Source organism: Carettochelys insculpta, chromosome 7 (genome assembly GCF_033958435.1).
Source record: "Carettochelys insculpta isolate YL-2023 chromosome 7, ASM3395843v1, whole genome shotgun sequence".
NCBI classification, from domain to species: domain Eukaryota; kingdom Metazoa; phylum Chordata; order Testudines; family Carettochelyidae; genus Carettochelys; species Carettochelys insculpta.
The window spans coordinates 71032083-71055792 of NC_134143.1; the positions used below are offsets into that span (position 1 = coordinate 71032083).

General features: G+C 43.9%; 1 protein-coding gene across 5 annotated transcripts in view; it reads left to right on the plus strand.

Moving 5' to 3' along the window:
* The window catches only part of SH3PXD2A (SH3 and PX domains 2A), a 465726-nt gene that overhangs the window by 425712 nt on the left and 16304 nt on the right, over positions 1-23710 (plus strand). For all 5 annotated transcript variants that reach the window (XM_074999223.1, XM_074999224.1, XM_074999226.1 and 2 more), the window contains 3 exons: positions 8924-9041; positions 14639-14973; positions 16876-16925. In XM_074999223.1, coding sequence (XP_074855324.1) covers positions 8924-9041; positions 14639-14973; positions 16876-16925 — 503 coding nt within the window. The remainder of the gene's footprint in view (positions 1-8923; positions 9042-14638; positions 14974-16875; positions 16926-23710) is intronic.

The following is a 23710-nucleotide window of genomic DNA, read 5'->3' on the forward strand; positions in this document are numbered from 1 at the left end:
GTATGCAAAGCAAAATGTCCAAAGAACACTATTTAGCTAAATAGGGCTATGTCTACACTAGGCAGAGTAAGTCAACTATAGATCAGTTCTAGCTATGGCAATTACGTAGCTAGAATTGACACACCTGCACTCTGCTTACTTGGCTGTCCTTACTGAAGAAAGTCAATGGGAGAGTTTCTCCCTTCAACCTCCCTTGCACCTCATGACTCCCAAGGAATACAGCAGTTGACTGTAACCACTGAGAGGTAGATTTTCCACGTCCCTACCAAACATGTGAAATTGAACCACAAAAGATCGACCCTGACCAGGTCAATCTTCCAGGCGAGTGTAGATGTAGCCTAAGTCCTTTTCATTCCTTGCATTTTTTTTCAGGATAATGTATAAATATTCTCCTATAACGAGGTAAAAACTGGGAGATGTAGTAGAGTGGGAATGAGTCCGGGGCACTGGACTTCAAACATTGTATCAGGCCTGACCCAAAAGCTGTGAACCAAAGCAGCCCTGGCCTGGGCAAAATAACAACCCTATATATTCACAAATACATATTGGAAGACTAGGACAGATATACCCCAACCAAGTACAGGATAAGATGATTTGACAGAACGACGAGTAGGAATCTTCTTGCGCAAGGTAACAGGACCACGAGAAGGTAAAGATACTTTGACATACATATGGTGGTAGGTAAGCCGTGCATCCCAGGTGTTTAGCTATAGATGTTACCTGCCTCAGACCGTTTGTGTGGCCTAGGGGACAGCACAAGTCCTGCTGCTGACTGAGACACTCCTTGACACAGAGCACTCATTTTTTGGGTACCTGTAAGCACTGAGCCACAGCACTAGGACTGTCTCTTGAGGACAGTAAACCTGGCTGAGCTTTTCTCATCAAACCTGGCATGTAGTAACACCTAGGTTTTGTAAATTACATGCAGCATGACCTGCTAGTACTGATAACACTGGAGAGCCAAGGAAGGAAGCACACATCTGTGTAACTAAGACAACCACATGCTATGCTTCAACACTTAACATTTGCTAATTTGAGTTCTCCTACCCATGGGCTTACATTGTAGTGTCAATATGCCCATAGTGATCAAGCAGTAGGGCAAGGGTTCTTGCCACTAATTTAATGATGATTACCTGGTGGCAACTCAGACAAGTTTTCATTTAAAAAAAAAAAATCTTTAAGAAATGTGCATATACACATGCTCAAATTATTGTATTTTGTTTATATAGAGGGTTTCAGCAGGCTCAATAATAAAAATAATGTACAGTTTTATTTTGGTGCTGTCCCCTGGTGTTTGCCCAGCTACTTTAAGCTTCCTCCTCCCTCTTTTGGCCATGGTGCATGGTAAAGCCTGCCCTACTGAAGCCCAGAGCCGCATAACTGTGGGGGTGGAAAGTGTCAAACTGGAGCCCTGCAACTGAAGTGGGAGAGACAAAGTACTGAAGCCTCCTCCAGAAACCTGTGGCTGGAGGCCTGGTCCAGGGAATGGGGGTTGAAGCCCTCCCTGGAGCCTCTTAGTGCTTCAAGGAGGGGCTGCTGATTTGCATCCTTCCTTCTCTCTGCCCAGGCAGTACGAAAACCTTCTGGTGGCCACATTTTGAGAAATGGTGCACAAGAATCTGGGAGGTTCCATAATTTTGTCATGTAAATCTGAGCACAAGAGACTTGTGGGAAGGTTGATGTGTTTCACTATAGATGGGTTTATGTTGTTGCCTACCATTGTAGTTTTGAAATGAATGAAGGGACAGTCAGTTGTGGTAGAATTCCAAGAGGTATGATGTGCTGTTGATGGTTCTTCTATAGAGCTGATTATCCATGTCTTTCTAGTAACGTAGTGTATCAGTTATTAAATGCCCAATATCTTAAGCATTTTGATCAGTAATTCAGTATGCTGGGTACCTCTTTCTCTTAAATGATGTATCTGTGTGAATCAACAACTGATTTTTGTACATAACTTAATCCTAGGGTTAGTCCCAGGAGAAGCAGCCCAGAATAATTTTCGGTTTATGAGGGAGCCGTGCAGCCTAGGTTTAAAAAGCTCATGTGTGTTTACAGTCGCCCCTTCACCGCTGAAAGAAACCAAATGTGTGTAATCTTTGGAAACAATTGTAATTCTTGCTGAGAAAGCACTCTGCAAGGGGAAATTTTAATAATGGCTTCCTGTTTTTGAACTGAAGACTTAAAAATAGAACTGCTAAACAAATGCATCATAGGAAACAATTTCTAGAGGGATTTTGAGCCCCCTTTTGCCATGTTTCCTCATGAAAGCACTTTTCTTCTCTTTCAGATGTTTTTCTCCTTAATAACACCCCTGCCCTTAGCATTACCCAGGGTTGGATAGGGGGATGCATGTTCTGAAAACTTTCAAATAATGGCTTAAACCAAAGTCATCAGGCTGATGATATGGTTGGTAGAACCAGTAATCAGCAAAATTGTACATGTTCAACTCTGATCACCTGAATCTTGGCTGAACCAGCTAAAGCTCTTGAAAAATCTGGCCCAGAGATGTGGTGGGGACTGCCCTTCATGGGGCCTCTCAGGACTTCAGTTAGTGGTCTGGACCAGAGGCCAGAACTCAGTTCAAAGGTGCATAAAATAGGCTAATGGAGGTGGAGGGATTACGTTCACCAGAGGGTTTTTTGGAAAGCTTCAATGTGTTGGGGGAAGAGTTCCAAGGTAGGAAGGGTTATTTTTCACTGAACTTAGAAAGGGAAGAGTGTGTTTAGCTAAGAGCACAGAAGTGGGGAGTTGGTGGATCTGGTTTTATTCTCAGCCCTTCTGCATGCCTGGCCAAGTCAGTCAGACCTGGTCTGTGGAACGAACAAACAGTGGTGGTGACATGGTGCTCTAACAGGGCTTCATTTTTGCTTCCTTGAAAAGAAGGGGAGAAAGTTATGGCTGTATTAAGTGAGTGTGTGTTTAATACTGGTATTCATGTACATAAGAACATAAGAACATAAGAATGGCCATACTGGGTCAGACCAAAGGTCCATCAAGCCCAGCATCCCATCTGCCGACGGTGGCCAATGCCAGGTGCCCCAGAGAAGGAGAACAGAAGACAAGTGATTTATCTCCTGCCATCCATCTCCTGCCCTTGTTATGAAGGCTAGGGCACCATACTTTATCCCTGGCTAATAGCCATTTATGGACCTGACCTGCAAAAATTTATCAAGCTCTTTTTTAAACCCTAATAGAGTCCTGGCCTTCACAGCCTCCTCGGGCAAGGAGTTCCACAGGTTGACTGTGCGCTGTGTGAAGAAAAATTTCCTTTTATTAGTTTTGAACCTACTACCCATCAATTTCATTTGGTGTCCCCTAGTTCTTGTATTATGGGAAAAGGTAAATAATTTTTCTATATTCACTTTCTCCACACCATTCATGATTTTATATACTTCTATCATATCGCCCCTCAATCGCCTTTTTTCCAAACTGAAAAGTCCCAGTCTCTCTAGCCTCTCCCCATATGGGACCCTTTCCAATCCCCTAATCATCTTAGTCGCCCTTTTCTGAACCTTTTCTAATGCCAATATATCTTTTTTGAGGTGAGGAGACCACATCTGCACGCAGTACTCGAGATGTGGGCGTACCATAGTTTTATATAGGGGAAGTATGATATCTTTTGTCTTATTATTGATCCCTTTTTTAATAATTCCTAACATCCTATTTGCCTTACTAACTGCCGCTGCACACTGCGTGGATGTCTTCAGAGAACTATCCACTATAACTCCAAGATCCCTTTCCTGATCTGTCGTAGCTAAATTTGACCCCATCATGTAGTACGTGTAATTTGGGTTATTTTTTCCAACATGCATTACCTTACACTTACCCACATTAAATTTCATTTGCCATTTTGCTGCCCAATCACTCAGTTTGCTGAGATCTTTCTGTAGTTCTTCACAATCCCTTTTGCTTTTGACTGTCCTGAACAACTTGGTGTCATCTGCAAACTTTGCCACCTCACTGCTTACCTCATTTTCTAGATAATTGATGAACAAGTTGAACAGGATCGGTCCCAGGACTGAGCCCTGGGGAACACCACTAGTTACCCCCCTCCATTGTGAAAATTTACCATTTATTCCAACCCTTTGTTTTCTGTCTTTTAACCAATTCCCGATCCATGAAAGGACCTTTCCTCCTATCCCATGACCACCTAATTTACATAAAAGCCTTTGGTGTGGGACCGTGTCAAAGGCTTTCTGGAAATCTAGGTATATTATGTCCACTGGGTGCCCCTTGTCCGCATGTTTATTAACCCCTTCAAAGAATTCTAATAGATTAGACAGACACGACTTCCCTCTGCAGAAACCATGCTGACTTTTGCCCAACAATTCGTGCTCTTCTATGTGCCTTGCAATTTTACTCTTTACTAGTGTTTCTACTAATTTGCCTGGTACTGATGTTAAACTTATCGGTCTATAATTGCCAGGATCTCCTCTAGAGCCTTTTTTAAATATTGGTGTTATATTGGCCGTCTTCCAGTCATTTGGTACCAAAGTGGATTTAAAGGATAGGTTACAAACCACTGTTAATAACTCCGCAATTTCACATTTGAGTTCTTTCAGAACCCTTGGGTGAATGCCGTCTGGTCCTGGAGACTTGTTACTATTCAGCTTATCAATTAATTCCAAAACCTCCTCTAATGTCACTTCAATCTGAGTGAGTTCCTCAGATTTGTCGCCTAAAAAGGCTGGCTCAGATTTAGGATGTAGTCTAAGATGGGTTCATGCTTATAATATCAACCTTATTCTATACCAGTTGGTCTGGCTTACACTAAGACTTACGTCTGAAGTTTCCTTGCTTCATCGGCGGTAGCCACAGTGGGAGTCCTAGTATAGATAAAGCATCTCTAGCATCCTCACCACAAAGCTGAGGCCAGGGGAGGAGGGTTAGACCAGTGTTTCGACCTTCTTTATAAAGTACCCCATTAAAAATTACCCCAGACTTCTCATGTGCCCCTAAAAGGTAGGGGTACCACCAGGTGAGAAACATGGCCCTAAGGTAATCTGAGGTCTTGAAACAAGTGCCATTCAACCTTTCTAGGTTATTGTACCACTTTCAGGAGGCAGATTTGTTTTGCACACCAACTTATTCCTCACTTTTAAAAATTACTTACTTACAAAAATATCATAGACCACTATTGAAAACTTGCTGCCTTCCCACAATCATACCAAATTAATGAATTGGGATAGAAATATTGTATTTACATTTCAGCATAAGGCATATGGAGCAGTAGAAAAGTGATCTGCATGAACTTTTTGACTGCAGTGACTTTACAAGTGTTTTTATGTAGGCTGTTGTAAAACTGGGCAGATGTCTAAAGGAGTTGAAAAACCCCCAGAAGACCAAAGTGTACCTCTGCTTGAAACACTGAATAAGACTATGTAGAGTGTGGCAGGATCCATGTAACTCCTGGGCACCAGTCTTCTGTTAGGTCACAGTCCTACAGCATGGAGCCCAGTTGCCCCTGCTGAGGGTCCAGGCTTTGGTTCCATGTTCCAAAGTGCAGCAGGTAAGAGCCCTACCTGGTTTGAGCAGGCTCAGTCTTCAGTCCACTCAGCCTTTGGCTATGCCCTCAGGTTACCTGTGGGAGCTGCTCCCTACTTCTGCTGTTTCTGGGGTGAATATCTGATGTCTGAACCACTCTCTAACTCCCTCCCTGCTTGTTTGACTCTCCAGCATCCTGCTACACTATCTGCGCTTGCCCTACTTGGGGCAGGCTTTTAAAGGCAACCTTAGGTAGGACCAGCTGGCCCCAATCGATTTTAGGGCTGCCTCTTCCCCAGCTTCTCCCACTCTGCCTGATTGCCAGGGCTGTGATGAGCTGCTTTTTTCTCTTGTTAGTTGCTCTCCAGTCTCACCCTGTCAAAGGTGATTTAAAACACCAGGATCCACCTGAAGTCTTGTCTGTACTAGAGCTCCCACCAGTGAGAGCAATGGTGGAAAAATAAGGTAGGCACAGTCACAGCAAAGAGAAGCCATGGTTGTAACCCAAGTAGGCCATAATCATGTTCAAACATGGTGTTTTAGAAGTGTGGTTGGGACTATTATCGTCTGCTGCCATTGCCCTTCCTGTAAATAGTGCCTGACATGGTGAGACATGGAGATTTTAAGCTTTGTAAGTAAAGTGCTATGAACAGTCTGATGGCAAAGCTCTATTATCCCCAGTTTGCATTCCCATGTTGAAGAGGAGATATGACAGCACTAGGAAGGTTGATGGGGTAGTTAATCATTACGGCTACACTTAGTAAAAACTTCGAAATGGCCATGCTAATGGCCAAATCGAAGAATGCTGATGAGGCGCTGAAATGCATATTCAGTGCCTCAATAGCATGCTGGCAGCCACGGCACTTCAAAAGTGCTATGGTTCACTCCCGCGCAGCTCGTCTGCACCAGGGTCCTTTTCAAAAGGACCCCACCAACTTCAAAATCCCTCATAGGAATAAAGGGGTTTCGGTGTTGATGGGGTCCTTTCAAAAAGGACCCTGGTGCAGACGACCGTGGCTGCTGGCATGCTAATGAGGCACTGAATATGCATTTCAGCGCCTCATTAGCATTTTTCGGTTTGGCCATTAGCGTGGCCATTTCAAAGTTTTTACTAAGTGTAGACATGGCCTACAGCTCTAGGTAGTCAATCAGCAACGGAGTTGGAATACCTGCAAGTAAGGAACACCTCTCATCTGACCACTCCTTGTCCTGTGCAGATGGTAATGAAGGGAACTGTTCTGACCACAAAAAGAAATCAAGGCAGGGGCACCCAGAATGGAGAGCTAGCTAGATTTTTTTTTTTAAATGCCTCCAGCTGCAGCAGGAACTGGTGTTTACATGGAGGGGGAATAAAATAAACAGAGGTTTTGTAGTATCTCTTGTGGCAAGAGAGTGGTCTGGTAATCTCAAGTATAATGGGGCTTTACGATGTGGGAGGGAATCACAAAGTAGAACTTCAACTGGATAGTGGTAATTTCAGCTTCCCTGTGATGAAAATCTTGACTAAACACATGGTTTAGCTCTTCTGCTGTGACTTTTATAGGAGAATGATAGCTATCCCAGAAACATATTTCCTGGGGTGATGTTCAGTGGTTTGTGTGCCTGAAGTCACTTGGCCTCCTGCCTTCAGCCAATATTCCGGGCAAGTTCTTATCTTCTACAGCTCAGCTTAATACCCTGGTGTTCCAAGGTCAAAAAGAAGCTAGTGTAACCAACTCATTTGGAGTTTAGCTTTTTTGTCTTTAAAGATGCAGTTTCCCTGAATTCTCAGACATGAGATGCTTTGCCAACATTTTTCTCTTCAGTGGATATTATGTCTTTGTCTGAGTAAAGGTATTTTTGCCTTTTACATTTTCACTCAACAGCAAAATATACTGGAGTCACAAAGCTAAGCAGGGGGTGGTGTCTATTTGACTCCCACTCAAAGAAGCATGTGCCTTAAGCTGTTCCCCTTCCCTCACTGGCTATTTGTGAAAGGATCTGGAACTCTGGAATTCCAGTTTTTGGCTCCCTCCCCTTCACGGAGAGCCCCCTACTAATTTTCCCATTTTTGACTCCTTCAGTGTTCTGGCCACCATTTTAACAGGTTTAGGAGGGAACATCCTAGGGTGTGTGTACAGAGCAACTAGATACCCAAGGGTGGCCATGCTAGCTGACTGGGGTTCCTGGGGCTGTTTCACTGTTGTTTAGAATACCAGCCCTGGGTTGGAGCCTAAGTTCTGGGATTCTCTCATCCATCAGGGTCCTAGGGCCTGGAGTTCAGCCCACCCTTAGAAGTGTACACAGCAGTGAAACAGCCCCATGACCCAGTCAGCTGGCATGGCCCAGTCATAGGTGTCTAGATTCCATGTATTGGATGAACGATTAATGGGGAGACTAGCAAGAATCTTAGCCTCATGTTTAGCAGTGACTCCTATCTCCATCCTATTTTGGATTGAGTGTGATACTTTGGCACCATTTCCTATTACCTGCCAGTGCTCAGTAAGAGGCCAACTGTGCATGGTCATAAGGAAAAGGTTAAATTTGCAGCATTTTTGTATCATCAGGGCAACAGCTTGATGTGGTGAATAAAGAAGGGGACTGAGAATGAAGATTTTTGGTTTTGCTTTTGACTTTGGGACATTCAGCTCCAGGGTAGTGATTCAGGTTTCCCATGTGTAGAATGGGGACAATAATTAGAGATGAGTAGGGGCAGCCACGTTCCAATCCTGTGCCATATGCCCAAAAGCATGAGGGTGTGTTAAGGATGAAGGTTTGTCTCTAGCCCTCTTCTGTTGACAGCATTTACCTGCGTCTTCTGAGTGTGAGGCTTAATGAATGTTTGTGAGGCACTTGAAAATCCATGGATGGAAAGTGTTATGTAGTAAAGTGCAAAGATCTTACTCTATGATTACGCTTTTTTTACACTTCATGATTAACCCTGTGCAGCCACATCATTTCCAGATGTGTGAGGAGAACAGATGGGTCAGCTCTTCTGAGTTGGGGTGTACTATGGGGTGCTCTTAGAATCTAATGCTTGAGCTTCAGGAATACCAAAACTCAGTGCATCCATATGCAGGCTTGAAGGAGCCAACTGGTTCAAGCCCCCTCAGTGACGCATGGCTGTACTGGCAGCCAAGTTGATTCCAACAAGTTACTGTATGCAAACTAAATCCAGCTTGACACCCGACTGTCGCTGCCTCCCTCGCTGGAGGGACGCCTCTGAGACCTTGTCATTACTGGAATGGAAGTACATTGTGATTTGTCAGCAGGCAGAGAAGGAGCTAATTATTTGTCATGCCATAAACATGCCTAATTAGTGGGCCACAGAGCAGGGCTCCACCTTTGTAATGGGTCCATGTAACTGCTGCAGAACAGTCAAAAAGCAAGCAGAAGAGAAAAACAGCTGGATTAATTCTGCCCCTAACTGATGTTTGTCTTTTTTTCCTCCCTCTACTAGAAGAGAAATATGTCACAATCCAACCATACACCAGCCAAGGGAAGGATGAGATTGGGTTTGAAAAAGGGGTCACCGTGGAGGTCATCCAAAAGAACCTGGAAGGATGGTGGTACATAAGGTAAAATGTTTCCTGTGGGCAGATTTATAGCATTTATGCTGTTCGGGCCTTTTTGATAATTAGCTTCACATCCGCATCCTGTGTCATTCGCTGCCTGAAGACGAAAACCTGAGTTATTATCCAGAAGGCATTCTAGGCAGGAGTGTAAGTGAAAGTTACAGAAGACCAATAAACACAATTCAGTATTGACTGTAGCAAGGGAACATGGCTGTAAAGACTGTAGACGTGAAATATTTGGTAGAAAATTTCTACCTTTTAGACTTCCTTCCTTCCTTTAAAGTTAAAAACCCAGAGCCCAGTCAGCAAATGGCACTTATCTCATACAAGTGATCATTTTAAACATGCGTGCAGCTGATTGAGTCTTTCGTGTTAGTCAGTTGTGTATCTCTGCAAAGTATTTGGTGAACCTGGTATTACTAGTGCTGGAAGATTGCCCTTTGTAGCCTGTCAGGATTTTTTTGAGCAGCTCCTTGTTTTAGGGGGTTGGGAGATCAGTCTTCTGGCTGCAGGACAAATCATTGAGACTGGTGCATTCATTAGACTTCAGATTTCCAGAGGTCTTTGCATCTCCAAGTTGGTCACTTCATGCAGTTGTAACCTCTGTGCCACAAATGGGTCTCAATAGGCACACAAATTAGATGTGCAGTTCTGAACATAGTAATTGTAGTTTTCCCTTTTGATCACCAAACTTCCTTAAAAGGGAGTATAAGACAGCCCTGGCCTAAGCACATCGTGTATAGCAATCCAATGTATTTGGACCAACACCAGTCAAGAGAAGTCACTTCGTAGAGGCTCATACGGTAGCCAGTACTCTGATTGCCCAATTATAACTGAAGTCTTTGGGCTGGACTGTAAAGTTTGGCACGTTCATGTCCTGTAAATGGTGTCCTTATTTTATACTGCTGGGAGTAAGGAGGGAGAGGTCCGTATGAATTCAGGTGCCATTTCATCAGTTCCTATGGATAACGTGGAAACAGAATAAGTATATTCAAGTTTAGTTTATTCCTAATGGGGTCTACCTTAAAGAAGTTCTGAGGCTCCACCTTAAATATGTAATTTCCCAAAATTCCTGGCCATGTGCTGATACTCATTTCCTGTCTTTCTCTTTTTTTTTCCCTCCCCTCCAGTTTTCTTCCCTCTGGAGTAATTCCAGTGCTCTGAAGCTGGAAAGCAGATGTTCAGGGAACCAATGCTCAGACACACAGAGGCACTTTTGATTTTTTTTTTTTTTTTTTAAACATTCCTATGGCTTGAATTTAATTTTTTCTTTGAGTGTATTAAAATGAAAAAAGGGAGTTTTGACATAGAAGCCAAGTCAATGCCCCAACCCTATATCCCGACAATTGTATTTTAAACCCTGTTGTGTTGAGACACTTGCATTTTTTTTTCCTCCTTCGTTCTCCTTCTTTCATGTTGTGACTTGAGAAGCACTTAAATTGCTGTGTGTTGAAGACTGAGCTGGAATCTTCATTACTATTTTATTGGGTTCAGCCTGGATTGGTGTCACTTGCCTGCATGATCATATTACATTCTCAATAGCTGAAGTTAGTGAGTTATTTAGATGCTGCTCTGTCGGCTAGCATCTGGAAGGGGTTGAGGCTCTTCTCGTGCTGACAGATAAAGGTTGTCGCTTTTTTTGACGTACAAGCTGCTGGTCAGGGTTTTTGTTGTTGGCATGCCCTTGAATTTTCTGGACTGCTATGAATGTTAAACCCCTGTTGGGTGGGAGACAGTTTGCTGTGCTGCAAATTAAAGTGCTTTTAGAAGAAAAATAGGGTAAGGTGAGAAATACCTGTAACAGGTTGCAATTTTAAGGGAAGGCCCTTGGCTGAAGGTTTGCCATTGCATTGGAGATAGCCATACCTGAGCTAGTTTGCTAAAATGAGGAGTGAAGCTGTGGCGGTATGAATGTACTTGTGGGTTAGGCACCCAAGTACAAGTTGGCCAGGGATCCTTAGGACGTGCTCCAGTGCCTGGTGTTGTCTGTGCTGCCTACCTCACCCTCCCACCCCAAGCAGTGCTTCCGGGGGCAAAGCTAGATCAGGTACATGGACAGGTGCTACAATCACACCGTCTGGCTGCATTATAGACATACCAGGAGCGTCAAGTGTTCTAGATTTATTCCTGGATCTTTCTACCTCACTTTGGTTAAGACATCTAATCTCTGTTCTTCAGTTTCTCTACCTGAGAAATGGGGAGAATGCGTGTCCCCTCATGAAGCAGAACCCATTCAAGTTTGTAAAACGGTTCAGGCTCTTCAGGTGGAAGGACAAAATATTTATGCTGCTGTTCCAGTGCTGAGCAGGAAATAAATGTACTATTTGGGCTAAGTACTTTGAGGATATTGCTGTTCTGCAGAGTTGCTTCTAGTAGTAACATTTGCAACCTAAGTAGAAGTAACAAGTACTAACTTAACATACAAAGTAGATCTAGTGTGGAGATAGTCCTGCAGCCAATGGTAAGGTGGTCAGTAGCTTTGTGTGGTCACCCAGCGACTAGCCATAGATTGAAATGATGTAAGGTCACAAAGCTGTCTGAGCCGAAGCGATTACACTTCGCAATCAAAAATGTTAGATGGATAAAGGCTGTGCTGGTTTGTTCATTTTTTTTTTTTTTTTTCTATTTCTACTCCCTTTTCTGCGCTGAAAAATGTTAACTCACGTCCTATGCAATGATCTTTGATCTTTTTTTTTTTTTTTTAACATGAGCAACATTTTGAAATCAGATCACATACTGCAACTTGATGTAATTCCCAGGTAAGCACAGTGCATAGCCAACGAAGAACTGGAGCTTCAGATATTTTGAAATATTCAGACTACCAAAAAGTACGTATAGCATGGGTAGTATATGATCATAGTAATCCTTCCGTGGGGTTTTCTATTGAAAACACAGGGAGGAGTAGAGAGGGACCCAAACCATGGAATTCAGATCCAAATTCATATTGTTCCAATTCATTATAAAGACAAGCCTAAGCCAGAAAGTTTGGGTCTGGATAGGGCATTTTTCCAGTGCATGGCCTATGGTTTTGGCTATTTGAAAGCAGGAGTGCAATGGAGTTTGCAGAGAGAGCTTCTTGTAACCACTGCTCACTATTTACACAAGACCTTAACAGATGCCTGCACAATATTTGTGTGATAGTGTGTTCATGCTAAGACTAGTTGAGAGATACTCCAAAGAGAACTGCTTCTAGCCCTCCCCAGGCCCAGCTTTAGGGCAAAGATTTAAGGAGGAAAAGCTCCATCTCTACATTCTCCCCATCACCATCCTTAGGCCCTGAATATGAACTATGAATTCCCAATCTCTCTGTGAGAATCCTCTTACAGTGCCTGGTGCATTCAAACTCTGCTGTTTTCAATTCTAACATAAAAATTATGCCATTATCTCTGGGCTGAGTGTGCAGACTTCTAGGATCCCTGGTACGGTTTTCTATAGTGGTTGCTACAGGGAGCACAGAACAGTAGACACTTTCAATCTGGTAGCCCCGGGTCTGGGAGGTTGCTGGACATTCAAATAATCTGGATAATAGAGAATTATGCTTAGCAATGCATAACATTAAAGAAAATCAAGTTTAGATATTAAGAAACAAAAAAGTATGCATGGTACTTTTTTTTACCAACAGTAGTATTGTACACTGTCAATTTATACTGTATTTGTTTGTATTTTCTTTCACTATACTTTACTTAGGGAAAATATAACTGAAATTTACTAAGGCTAAAATCTCAATTATTTGAGAATTCTGGGTAATAGAGTGCCGGTTAAGACAGAGTTTTTACTGTATGTCAAAAATAAGTGCTTCAAAAGTGTGAGCTCTGGTTGACCATGGCCCTCATGAAGGAGCGTTATTGCTGCATACTGAAATGCTAAACAGCAGGGACTGGATTGCATAGGCCCAAATTTTTACTCCTTCAGTGAGTCACTTGCAGAGTCTCAGCTACAGATATGGAGGATCCATCCTTGGTTTTACTTTGCTCTTTTAAGACTGCAATCTATTACACATCCAAGTCTTTTTAAGCCTTAGATTAAGCTATCTGGCTAGGGATAGTCTGCTGGTAAGACTTCTAAATAGTGGCCTTTGTAATAGGTGTCTTGAAGTAAAGAGTCTTTAGCTAGCATCCATATTTAAAGACACATTCTCCACTTGATCCCTTCTCAGGACGCCTAATGATATCAATCAGTGTTTTTGACTCAGTAATTCAGACCAGAATAATCCCAATAGCCTCAAATAAACATCAGCCAATCTGTATTTTCATGTCAAATCTCACTCATGTGAAGGAGAATTATGTAACTATCCTCTTATTTTACCAACCATTTCCTGTACTTTCTAGTGAGTCTCTGCTTTTGTGATAGAAGCCTCAGAGCCCTGCCATTTTAACCTTTTTATTTCCTGCAGATTTCCTGAGCATTGGAAATTTAATGGTGCCTGCATTCCCATTTACAGTTCAAACGCTGTCCCAGTTACCTTGAGAGACTAGAGAGGGGTTTCACTGGTTTATTCTGGAGCAAGTTGGGGTTTCACTTGAGAAATTGGAATTATCCACATCCACATATGCCTCCCTGGAGCCTGATTGTTATCTGCAACTGTTGATGAAGTGTCAGGAATAGCAGGCCTTAGAAAAATTACTTTCGCAAAAGGCCAGCTGTGGAAGAATGACAAACCTCAGCCTGGGAAAGAGTGAGCATTCGGCTTTATGCATTTGGTCTAGGTTCAAATTTTTTTTTTTAATTCTTCAACTAATACCAGACTTACTATTTTTTTTATTTAAATCAGGTTTGAAATTGAATTTTTTTCTAATATTTGCTCCACCTTTACAATAGTATGAGGGCAGGCCATGGCTCACAACTGCTGTAGCTAAGAGGCATTCACACAGGATAAGGGATGGAAAGAAAGTAGGAATAAAGTGCACTTGAATACAGAGGGAGACACAGGGCCTGTAAAGGGTCTCTGCATTGGGGTGAATGTCACCAATGTTCCTTCTAATACTTTTCATCCCTGTGTGGAATAAACTTTGTTTTGAGATGTGTGAGGATGTGCACCAGCAATGGAAACACCTGCTGCTGACTACAGGTGCTCTAATCAACTAGATGGCATTTGGACCTCTCCTATGTAGCCACCCAAGCACTCAGCCTATAGAGAACACTAAATGTCGCCCTTAATTGTGATAATGTGGCCTTTGTGTTATGGGCATAAGAAATGCAATTTGGAAGAGAGTTCTGTATATGCAATCATTTCATGAACTGGATGGGTATTCAGCAGTTGTATGCTCAAAAAATGTTTATCCCCTTCTGTATAAGAGGTGCATGCAGTCAATCTACAATTAAACTTTCCCTTATGCCTCAGGAATAAACTTCTTTCTTCCTGGAGAGACCCCTTTTTCCTTGAAACAAGAGCTAACTTTTTTCTGTTTAAAATGGTTCCCTTTTCCTTGCTAGCTGAGTAGACTGCGAAGTGGCTAATTATAGAAAGTAGATGAGTTAAGACCAGAAAAACAGCAAATTCTAAGATATCATCTGCATAATTTTTGGCCTTCATGTCTGTATCTGAAAGGACTACAAAGGTGGTCCTTCATGGTAACAATCTTTCCTTTTCATATACACAGGCATCTAGGTAAAGAAGGCTGGGCCCCAGCATCATACTTGAAGAAGGCTAAAGATGATCTTCCATCTAGGAAAAAGAACTTAACTGGGCCAGTGGAAATTATAGGCAACATCATGGAGATTAGTAACCTGCTGAACAAGAAGCCATCCAGCGACAAGGAAACCCAAGCAGAAAACGAAATGGCAGAATCCCATATCGCAAAGAAAGAAATTAGCTTGCCCATCCTGTGCAATGACTCTAACGGCAATGCCATGATGACTCCAGACAAGCAGCCTTCAAAACTTGCTCAGGGTTCCCCTGCTGTAGCTAGGATTGCACCACAAAGAGCACAAATAAGTAAGACCAGAATGTATAGCTGGATTTTCATCATGTCTTTAGGAACTGCTGTTTACGTTTGTGGGAGGATCTGGGATATGTGGTTTTTGTAGAGAATGAGGTCAATATTTGCTCCCAAAGCAAAGGATGCCCTCTTTACTGAACTGTCTTCAAGCATCTGTTTTTGTCAGCCAAGTTCATTCATGTTGATCCTATAAGGCAGTACAATTGGCTCTGCTGCCTCTCCAGCCCCTTGCTTTCTGCCCCGTGGCCATCACCAGGGGAACACCCCCTACTTGCTGCTGGCCCAATCAGAATGTTCAGTGGCCCTGAGTCATGTGGTGGGGCCAAGCCAGTGAGTTCCCTGCTCAGGAAAGGTGGCCACATTGGTCCATGCAACCCATATGGTGCTGGCCTTCAGAAGTCCCCTGAGATGCTGGTACGGAGCAAGTGCAGCTACCTGCAGAGATGCAGGGCTGGCTTTAGCCTGGTGCCGCCACCTCTTGTCAACACGGTGCAGCCCGGGGTCACTACCGCCCTGCTCTCCAGCAGTGCTAAGTTCCATGGCCAGCAGCTCAGCATGGGCAACGCCTATGAGGTGGAGAGGTGATGCCAATGAGCCCCTGGGGTCCTCCCTTTGAGAGATCCCCTGGAGCATCCCATCCCCTTCCTGAGCATCCCACCTCCTTCCTGAGTGGTCCCTCCCCCCCATCCCTTGCTATGGCCTTCCCACAGGTTGGAGGGGCCCCAGATAATTGCAGTGCCAAAAAGTGGGGCCCAATGTAAAAAATTTGCTCATCCCTGCTATAAGGGAAGAGTTTATTTGCCTTCCTAATGATAGGACATAAAGCATAAGATTGGCATTTTGTGGTCTGTCCACTAAGTAAGAAAACCCCTAGACTAATGATGATGCTACAAGTAGGTTCCCTGCAACCCATATGGTGCCAGCCTCCAGAAGCCCCCTGAGATGCTGGTGTGGAGCAAGTGCAGCTACGTGCAGGGATACAGGGCTGGCTTTAGCCTGGTGCCACCGCCTCTTGTCAACACAATGCAGGTACCCTTGGCTATAAAGCAGATATTCATGGATTTGTTGGGCTGTAAGCATCAGCAAGATTGTATGAGTGAAAATCTGCTCACGGGGGATTCAGTTGCAGGATCAGGATCCATGTGTGTACTTGTGTGGCCAAGATGGATTTGCTTTCCAATAGCAGTACTGCTTCACCACACTAATGTCAGGACTATGCTTGGTAGAGTAACTTATCCTAGGAATCAAATTCTGAAGTTTGCACAAGTCACTGGCTTTCCTCAGAGTGGGTTCTAAAGTGGGATCCCTGAATAATAACCTTTGTATTAAAATACCCCTCTGGTGACCACAGCAAAGGACTAAAGGTAACCCCTGGCTACTATTCCCTGTTCCTTCACTTGCCTGTTGTTACTTTGGAGCAGGTCACCATAACTTTTGTGTCTTAACTCCCTCTTCTGTGAGATGGGGCTGATGGTACTGGCCACCCAAGAACTTTGATAGGCTGTGACAGAGGCAGTCATGTTAATGTTGCTGTTCTAATGGATTCCTTTTACTATTGGAAAACTAGATGCTGAGTCAGTTTCTCTGCTGGCCAGTGCAGGCAGTGGAGTTACTTCAGTAAAGAATGTAGCCCACGGGTTTTTAAAGATTGTACAGTGTGGTGGCCTTTGAGAATTTGCTAATTCAGATTAAAAATCCATTGCTAAGATTACCTCCGTAATCTCCGGTGTTCCCTTTTACTTTTCTATATCCACTAATGGAAATACTGTTGTCGTGGCAAATAATTGAACTTTATAATAGCAACTACTAACCAGGACAGCTGGCAGCTTTAGAAAGATTTTGCTTAGCACAACTTACAAAGCTAAATAAATAACTTTTGACACTTTTCCCCCCCATAGGCTCTCCAAATTTAAGAACTAGGCCTCCGCCTCGCAGAGAATCCAGTCTGGTTAGTGTTATCTTTTTATACTTCAGTATTTCCACAGTCATGTAGACAAAAAGCTAGAGACACCTTTTCTCTCTTCTCCCCCCAGCCCCCACACCACCACCACCATGCAAGGTTTCTGAAGAGTTTGGGAGGGTGGGGGGTGTCTCGCCTGATGATTACCTGTTCTGTTCATTCCCCCTGAGGCACCTGGCATTGGATACTGTGCTAAATGGACCTTGGTCTGATCAATTTGGCTGATCTTATGTTCTTAAACGCACTGCATGTAATACAGAACCAAAGGTGCATTCTGGAGTTTGACCAGCATTCACTGGGGGCATTTTAGTAACTCAGTGCATGATCTGGAAAAGTCTTGTCACATGTAAGCACTATTCTTGGTTGTGTGACTCTTCTGTCTTTATTTTTACATAATAAATTACAGCTATCATGAAAATAACTTCAGTTAGGGAGGTGTGAAACTGGAGGGATGTGAGAAGCCGTGTTATGAAACATTTCATGATCTCTCTCTTTGTTTCTGGGCAATTTTATATTTTGAAACAGTTTTTAATACAGGTTGATAATATTGGGCTCTGTGTAGACGACCTTTTTTCCCCCATGCTAAAAGGGTTTGTTGTTGGGAATAAAACTGCCCTTTTGAGGAATTGTGTGTAATATTAAAGGCCCAACTTTGTGTGGTGCTTTCCTCCCTTAATTTCTGTGGAAACCAATTGGACCATTATATTACTCAATTTTATTAATGTTTAATAATGAATCTCACGCCTTAAGAGATAACACTCTAGCTATGTAATGGTAACTGTAGCTGTGCTCACATACCACAGTGGCAGGGCCTTGTTCGGTTGAGAACAAAACTCCCTAAGGAACAGCTGTGGCACTTTTCACTAGCCAATTACATCTTGCTGGAATTGCACTTTATTTCAACACCACACACAGAATATTGACTACATTATGTAAACTTGTTCTGTTTGAGTCTTTCCTTTTTAAAAAGCCCATAAGGTGGTAGTAGTAGTAGTAGGCATCCTTCAGTCTGCATTGACTGTGGATCGCACCCTTTATAGTTTCAATTGAGGGCTTCATTTACAGCGTCTACTGTGACTATGAAGACCCACATGAGAGTGACAGTCCTTGCTGCATCTCTTGCAGATGTGGTGGGTGTCTGGCAAGTCCTTATTGTGCTTTCTGTGCACTTGCTTCTCCTCTGCTAGCTGTCTGATCCTCATCTCGCCCTTCTGAAGGCCCTTGTGTAACCCCTGCCTCCATCTGCCACGGTCATCTGCTAGTTCTTCCCAGTTGTCCAGCTCGATGTCTACCTCTCTGAGGTCTCTCTTGCAGACATCTTTGTAGCACAACTGGGGGGGTCCAGGAGGTCTTTTGCCAGAGGCTAGCTCACCATACAGGATGTCTTCCATCACTCATCCTGTGGACGTGGCCAAGCCAGCGGAGCCGATGCTGCCTGAGGAGGGTGTGCATGGTTGGGATTCCAGCTTGCTCGAGGATGGCAGTGTTGGTCACTCTGTCCTTCCATGATATTCCAAGGATGCGACTGAGGCAGCGCAAGTGGAAGACGTTCAGCCTCTTTTCCTGGAGGGCATACAGGGTCCAAGTCTTGCTGCCATAAAGGAGGGTGCTGAGGATGCAGGCTCTGTAGACTTGCATTTTGGTGTGAGTGTACAGCTTGTTGTTATTCCACACTCTGTTGCTGAGTCTGGACAGAGCTGTGGCCGCTTTTCCGATCCTCCTATTTAGCTTAGTGTCCAACGACAGGGTGTCGGTGATGGTGGACCCGAGGTAAACGAATTCGTGGGTGACCTCTAACGTATAGTTGTCAATGCTGATTGATGGGGATTCAGCAACATCCTGACCGAGTACATATGTCTTCTTTAGGCTGATGGTAAGCCCAAAGTCCTTGCACGCTTTGGAAAACTGATCCAGCAGTTTTTGAAGCTGGTCTTCTGTGTGAGACACTACAGCAGCATCGTCTGCGAACAGCATATCTCTGATGAGGACTTCTCGCACCTTAGACTTAGCTTTCAGCCTTGCAAGATTAAACAGTTTCCCATCAGATCTTGTGTGCAGCAAGATGCCCTGTTTTGAAGATCCGAAGGCATGCTTCAGGAGGAGTGCGAAGAAGATCCCGAACAATGTCGGAGCAAGCACGTATCCTTGTTTGACGCCGCTCCTGATTCTGAAAGCATCCGATAAAGCGCCGTCATATTGGATGGTTCCTCTCATGTCTTTGTGGAACAACTGGATCATCTTGAGTAACCGTGGAGGACAGCCTATCTTGTGGAGCAGTTTGAACAGACCATCCCTGCTGACCAAGTCAAAGGCCTTGGTCAAGTCAATGAAGGCTATGTAGAGCGGCTTCCTCTGCTCCCTGCATTTCTCCTGCAGAAAGGACCAATAATGAAAAGCTCCAAATACAAAAGCATAAATAGGATTTATAAAATTACCTCCTTCCTCATGACTGTGTTTAGATGAGCATTTTTGTGGAAAATGGTTTTAGCAATTCCTACTGGGAAATGCCAGTCCTGGCCACAAGAGATCTGTATTGTTCTGCTCCTCTTTGTCATTCATTGTTATGCTCTGAGATGAGTTTGCATGAAGGACTCTACATTCAGAGGTAAAGCAGTGTGCCCATCTAGGATTCAGGTACAAAACAGCAAAGTTAAGATGTGTTTTTTTTGAAAACTACAAATTTGAGAGCTATTTTCTGATGAAATTTCTTCCAGCTCAGGATGAGGTCTCATGAGACTTTAGACACTTTGAAGCCAGAATACAGGCCCTTTCTAGTTTTCTGTGCTATCATGAAAAAAAAAATTTGTAGGACGCAGTCTCAGATCAGAATATTTTGAATGTTAGCGTATGTCTGCTCTACAAAATTAGGTCAAATTTGTTAAGGTCTGTTTTCTAGCACCCAGTTTTCTAAAATAGAAGGTGCAGGTCCACGCTGGTACATAATGTCAATGAATAGTAACAGAGAGGAAGCCGTGCTATTCTTACACTATCAAAACAAAAAGCAGTCAAGGAGCACTTTAAAGACTAGCAAAATAGTTTTATTAGGTGAGCTTTCGTGGGACAGACCCACTTCTTCAGACCATAGCCAGACCAGAACAGACTCAATATTTAAGGCCCAGAGAACCAAAAACAGTAAGCAAGGAGGACAAATCAGAAAAAGATAATCAAGGTGAGCAAATCAGAGAGTGGAGGGGTGGGGGGGAAGGTCAAGAATTAGATTGAGCCAAGTATGCAGACGAGCCCCTATAGTGACTCAAAGTTCCCATCACGATTTAAACCATGTGTTAATGTGTCGAATTTGAATATAAAAGCCAGCTCGGCTGTTTCCCTTTCCAGAACGGTGCGATAATTTTTCTTCAGTAACACGCATACCCGAGCTGGCTTTTATATTCAAATTCAGCATGTTAACACATGGTTTAAATCGTGATGGGAACTTTCTGAATCACCATAGGGGTTCATCTGCATACTTGGCTCAATCTAATTCTTGACCTTCCCCCCACCCCTCCACTCTCTGATTTGCTCACCTTGATTATCTTTTTCTGATTTGTCCTCCTTGCTTACTGTTTTTGGTTCTCTGGGCCTTAAATATTGAGTCTGGTCTGGTCTGGTCTGGCTATGGTCTGAAGAAGTGGGTCTGTCCCACGAAAGCTCACCTAGTAAACTATGTTGCTAGTCTTTAAAGTGCTACTTGACTGCTTTTTGTTTTGATAATGTTGATGGAGTGTGTCCCCATCAGGATTTGAGACAAAAATGTGCCACAGGACATTCTGGGTGTGTGTCAGCAGCATCCCATAAGGCACTTGTCTCCCTTTGGAAAGCAGCAGCAGAAAGCGTTTTCGCATCCTTTTTCATACCCATACAAATGCCATTACAAGGCTGGCATGGAATCCATACAACTTAACTGTTACGGAAAGTGTTATGAGCACCTCACACGTTGTGCTGTGGTATGTGCAGAGCCGAAGCAGCAGTAAGAGTGGTGAAGACTCCATAGAAGACCCAGACTCGTTCAAAAGGGAGACACTGGAGAAGGGGAACAGGGAGGTGCTGGCTGCACTTGAGACTTTGCATAAAGTGGAACACTTGTTCTAGTGCTGTGAAACAAGCTCAGACTGGTGGGGACCACATTCTGCAAAACCTCCACATGCATAAGGCCACTTTCATGGAATTTTGTGAATTGCTTTCACCTGTCCTGAAAGACTGTGATCCCAAAATGAGACCTGCTCTGACACATCAGAAGCAAGTGGCAATAGCACCATGGAAGCTTGCAATACCCAACAGCTACCAGTCAGCGGGCAATAAGTTCAGAGTGGGCAAATCTACAGTGGGGTCTGCTGTTGTCCAGGTAGCCAAGGTAATCGATACCCTTATGCTATGACTCTGCGAAATGTGCAGGATACAGTGGACAGTTTTGCTCCAATGGGGTCCTTAACTGCAGCTGGGCAATAGATGGAATGCAGCACAACCACCTTGTCAGAGTACATAAACAGCAAAGGGTATTTCTCCATGATGTTGCGGGCATTGGTGGATCACAAGGGTCACTTCACAGTTCTTCCCAGAGAAGAAAATCACCATTGGAGACATGGAGATGCCAGTACTGATCCTGGGTGATCCAGCTTACCCCTTGCTCCCTTGGCTCATGAAGCCATACACAAGCAGCCGGGACCTCGGTAAGGAGCAGTTCAACTGTAGGCTGAGCCAGTGCAGAATGGTAGAATGTGCCTTTGACCATTTTAAAAGCCAGGTTCAGGAGCCTCCTGACTTTTAGACCTCAAGGAAGGCAACATGCCCCTCCTGTAGGCAGCCTGTTGTTCGCTTTGTAATTTATATTGAAAGCAAGGAGGAAAATTTCACGTCAGGCTGGAGGATGAGGCAGATCACCTGCACATGAGATGCACTGAACAATGCACAAAGGAATTTTATGAAAGAACCTCTGTGAAATACAACGGGGATGTATTCCATGCAAGGACAGTTTTTGGCTTTTTAATTTAAGCATCCTGTGTGCAGAAGGCACTAAACATATCTTAAGGGACCTACTTGATTTGCTTCACTTCCAGCCATGGTAAGGCACAGGGTCTGGCTGCAAAACAACCTGGGAGGAGGGGTTGAGTGCCAATATTACAAAAAGCTCCTGGCTGTTGGAAAGATCAGCTGCTCCATTCACCTGCTGACCACTGTTGTCATCCTCCTCTTTCATGTTCATAGAATTCTAGGGCTGGAAGGGACCTCAGAAGGTCAATAGTCCAGCCTCCTGCCTAACACAGAATCAACCTTGTCTAAATCATCCCAGCTATGACTATGTCAAGCCGGGACTTAAAAACCTCTAGGGATGGAGATTCCACTACCTCTCTTGGTAACACATTCCAGTCCTTCACCACCTTCCTGGTGAAATAGTTTTTCCTAATATCCAGCCTACACCTCTCCCTCTGTAACTTCAGACCACTGCTCCTTGTTCTGTCATCTGTCACCATTGAGAAGTCTCTCTCTCTATCCTCCTTAGAGGCCCCTCTTCAGGAAGTTGAAGGCTGCTATCAAATCACCCCTCTGTCTTCTCTTCTGTAAACTAAATAAGCCCAGATCTCTCAGCCTCTTCTCATAGGCCATGTTCTCCATGCTGTTGTCAGAGGCGTCCTGAGGAATTCCGTCGAGGTATACATTGATTGATTGATTGGGGACAGTGCTTGAGTCACTCCCTAGAATCCCATGGTTGAGCCACTCCCTACAATCCCATGCAGCAGCTCGTAGAAGAGGCATGTTTGCATTTATTACCCAAACATCAGTTTTTTCTTCCTTTGTTTTATGGTATGCCTGCCTGAGCTCCTTTATTTTTATGCAATACTGCTGGACATCCCTGGTATATCCTTTTGCCTCTGCACCTTGTGAGATCTTGGTGTATATGTCTGCTTTTCTTTTGATGCTCCATAGCTTTCCCAGCACGCATTCCTCTCGCCCCATCCCCTCCCAGCAATGAGGTCTTGGATCTCCTTCACACTCCCGGCTGGAGCTCATCTGCAACCCTGGGAATTCATTGCCAGATGTGCTGCTGAGGTGTGTTGCATGCCGTGGTTGCCAGGCTGACCAAACAGGAAATTACATTCAAATTTTCGTGGACTGCTTCCTGCAAACCTGGAGAGCAGCAGAGCTGGGGAGTGATGGTTAGAGTGGTCACATTGGGGCACTCTGGCCAGAAGGCCAAGAATGTCTAATTCCATGGCTCTGTCTGCACTACTTGAAGGTGGACCATGCAAGGTCAGATTTGGCATTGCTTCTCATGAAAAGCAGAAGAAAAAAAGTTGACCTTTAGGAGCCCTTAAAATCAACAGAATGGACCCTGTAGCGTGGACTGATTTCTTATAAATTCGACTTCATGTAGGGTAGACCAAGGCAAATAGGTAATTGACCTAAAAGTGAAAAAGGTTTGGATGCAAAGTGTGTTAGACCATCTATAGTTGCTATGTCATGTCAGCCTCACATGCTGTGTGATTGTGAGGATTGATAATAAACCCTTGAAGCTCTGACTTTGTCCCCACATGGAAGAGTTGGTGGCCCAAGCAATACTGAAATGTCTAGTCTCCCTGCAACCTAACTTCCCAACTCTGCCCCTTTAGTATTCCCAAGTAGATAAACTGAGCTCTACAGAGGAATGAACCCTTAACATCCTTTCTGCTCTGCCTGTAGTGCCTATGGCTCTTTCAAAAGAGTGATGGCTTTCCCAGGTACCGCTGGCCAAAAATGTCCCTTCCACATTGCCTGGGGTGGTGTGCAGCATGTCTGAA